The sequence below is a fragment of the Hipposideros armiger genome, unplaced genomic scaffold (assembly GCF_001890085.2).
Source record: "Hipposideros armiger isolate ML-2016 unplaced genomic scaffold, ASM189008v1 scaffold_125, whole genome shotgun sequence".
Taxonomy (NCBI): domain Eukaryota; kingdom Metazoa; phylum Chordata; class Mammalia; order Chiroptera; family Hipposideridae; genus Hipposideros; species Hipposideros armiger.
The window spans coordinates 2041190-2044208 of NW_017731475.1; the positions used below are offsets into that span (position 1 = coordinate 2041190).

The 3019-nt window shown below is 31.4% G+C and overlaps 1 protein-coding gene across 1 annotated transcript in view; it reads right to left on the reverse strand.

The window, feature by feature from the left end:
* ADGRG7 (adhesion G protein-coupled receptor G7) overlaps window positions 1-3019 on the reverse strand; it is a 69576-nt gene that overhangs the window by 42785 nt on the left and 23772 nt on the right. Inside the window, exon 8 of the mRNA XM_019648328.1 lies at window positions 1785-1905. Within this exon, the coding sequence (XP_019503873.1) occupies window positions 1785-1905 (121 nt within the window). The remainder of the gene's footprint in view (window positions 1-1784; window positions 1906-3019) is intronic.

The following is a 3019-nucleotide window of genomic DNA, read 5'->3' on the forward strand; positions in this document are numbered from 1 at the left end:
TAAATATAGAAAGAATGATAGGTTAGAAAACTATCATTTTCAACTACCAATGTAATAATATATTTCGGCAAGGATCATCAGTGGGTGCCAAAACCATTGAGTAAAAGTTGGGGAACAGGATAGTCACAGGGTCTCAAAAGTATCACCCCATGGATTCCCTATTATTTACAAAGGGACAAAATGCACCTTTACAGTGTTGAAATCTGGCAGACACCACTTTAAACCAGTAATCGAACTTAACCAATAATGGGACAACTTGACATCATGTACTTCCTGCTGTGTCACACTGAAAGACTTAATGATTTGGTATCTAATAATGAGGAAAATTTCAGACAAATCCTAAGTTGTAGAATATTCTTCCTTCTACAAAATACCTGACCTGAACACTCCAAAAGTTTTAATGTCATGAAAGACCAAAACAAAGAAATAAAAAAAGCAGAGGAATTATTCTAGGCTAAAGGAGGCTAAAGAGATATGACAACTAAATAAATTGAGAGAAAAAAACAGCTATTACATAATAGACATTACTGGGACAATTAGAAGAAATTTGAATATGGATTGTATATTAATATGATAACAGTATATTAATGTTAAATTTCTTGCGTTAAATTTCCTGAGTGAGGATAACTGTATTATACTATGCAGAAGAATGCCCTTGTTCTTAGGAGATATGTGCTCAAAGAATTTAGAGATAACAGTCATGATGCTTACAACTTACTTTCAGAATTTCAGGAAAAAAATGGAAAAAAGATAAGAGCAAAATATTAATAATTGGTGAATCTAGGTGAAGGGTATATGGGTGTTCAGTGTTCTCTTTCAATTTTTCTGTAGGTTTTTAAAAAATAAAATTTCAGGAAAGAATTTTAAACAGCAATACTTTCAATACAAAAAATTCTAAATCTATACATCTGAGAAAACTGTTGGGAAGGAATTTAGTCAAGAGAAATAATTTTGAAGGAAAGGTGAATTCATTTTGAGACATCTTGAGTTTGACAGGAAAACCAGGTAGGAATGCACAATAGACTCATATATTCCACAGATGCTCCTCTACTATGGGCCAAGTACTGTGCTCAGCCCTGGGGATACAGTGACGAAAACAAAAGAAATAATAGCAACAACAAAATCAGAGGAAGTCACTGTCCTCATCAATTTTCATGCTGATGGGAAAAAAAGATAGTACACAAGTAACCTAATAAATGAACAAGCTTACATTTACAGATTGCTAAAAATGTAGCATGCAACAGAAAATAACAAGTGCTATACAAAATTGGACCATGAGTGAGGGGGCCAAGGTGGAGAGAAATATGTGTTTATCAGTAATTTTTTAATTAGATTTTTTAAACTATGGAATTCATAAACTTTACAAAGTTTTGCCATTTGAAAACTTAATATATTTTTTAAATTAATTTCATTTTCAAAAATTTTGCTGTTTAGCAATATTTTTTTCTTTTACAAATGCACTTTGGTAGTTATGGTTTTATTCAACACAAAGGAACTGTGGCATCACTGAGCTACGTGACCATGTTGATTTCATATGACAAACTTGTAATTACGTGGTATGTAATTTTCCTTTAAGGCACTTACCACAGTTTGTAATTATATATTTATTTGTGTGTATTTCTTAGCCTCTCCAGGGCCAAGTGTCTTCTGTAAAATTGGCATGTTGAACTAACTCTGATTTCCCTTCTAGTTTCAAGAAGCTATATTCTGATGACAATATGCTCAAAGGAAATAATATAAGCATAGCAATTTGTTTCATGAGAAGAGCCAGCTTCCCTTCTTACCTGGTGACAATCTGAAATATAATTGTGAGAATCAGACCAGTAATGGACAGTGCACATCCAACGTTGGATAATATGTCTAGTGATTCAGCATATTTATAGTTCTTTTTGAAGCTCTGCAAAATAAATCAAGACTAATATTTTTAAATAATCATTTCTGAAATGTCAACATCATGAAAAGTTACATTGGTCAAAATAACAGATAGGTATCAGATATGCCTTCTTTTTTATAAAACTGTTGATATATTTTAAAAGGAGATAACCCCTCATCACTAAGCTGTTTACATGAAGCAGGGCTTGGGAACAGTTGTCTAACTAATTCAGTAAGGGAAAATGTATACACTGTTCCTCAACGTCTAAAATCAAAGTTGTTTGGGTGAGATCTAAATTGGCTAGAGTTGCTTCATTTTCCATTACGTTATTTTTATGTGTAACTATATAATCCAAGGGGAAATTGGCACATCTAAGCTGATGCCCTAAAAATAAAGTTGCAGAAAGATTTTTAAGGACATGGAAAAAGGTTCATATGAGCCTGTCATTTTTTAAAGGAGATCTAATTTTTGTATAATATATCTTTATCTATCTCAGGATTTTAGTATATATCCATAAAAAAGGATATTCCAGGCGAGTATGTACTCTTAGAAATCTAGAGAGGTAATACTAGTAGGCATTCATATATAATTCTTCTTGCTTATCTGTACTTTCTAATTGTTTTCATTATTAAAATTTAAAAAGCCATGTATGCTTATTTATAAAACATGAAAGTAATGTAGAAACAAAATTGAAAAAAAATCATGTTTCTCTTTACTGCCAGCTCCCCCCGCATCATAACCTACCTCTTCAAATCCTATCTCTTCTCTAGAGGTGGTGTTTTTAATATGTTTACAAATATTATCTATGTCTCAAATATATCAGGGTTTGTTAACATAATAGAACTATTTTTGAATTGCTATTTAAGATCTCATAAACATTTTTCCATATCAGTACATTTCTGTTCAGTAGGTAAACTTTCATACTTTATGCAATGAGCATGTATTGCTTTTGTAGGTAGAAAATAAAAATAAAATAAACTTCATTTTAAATTATAATAAAACAAAAATTTTATGTTTCTCCCTGAGTGCAGCATACTAAGTAGACGACCAAGAATCATAGAAAACGTAAATCTTCAGATTGTAGAAATCATCTATTCAATCAAAGCCTACTTGCTCTTACTTTATATATAATTCTAATCAGCCTTT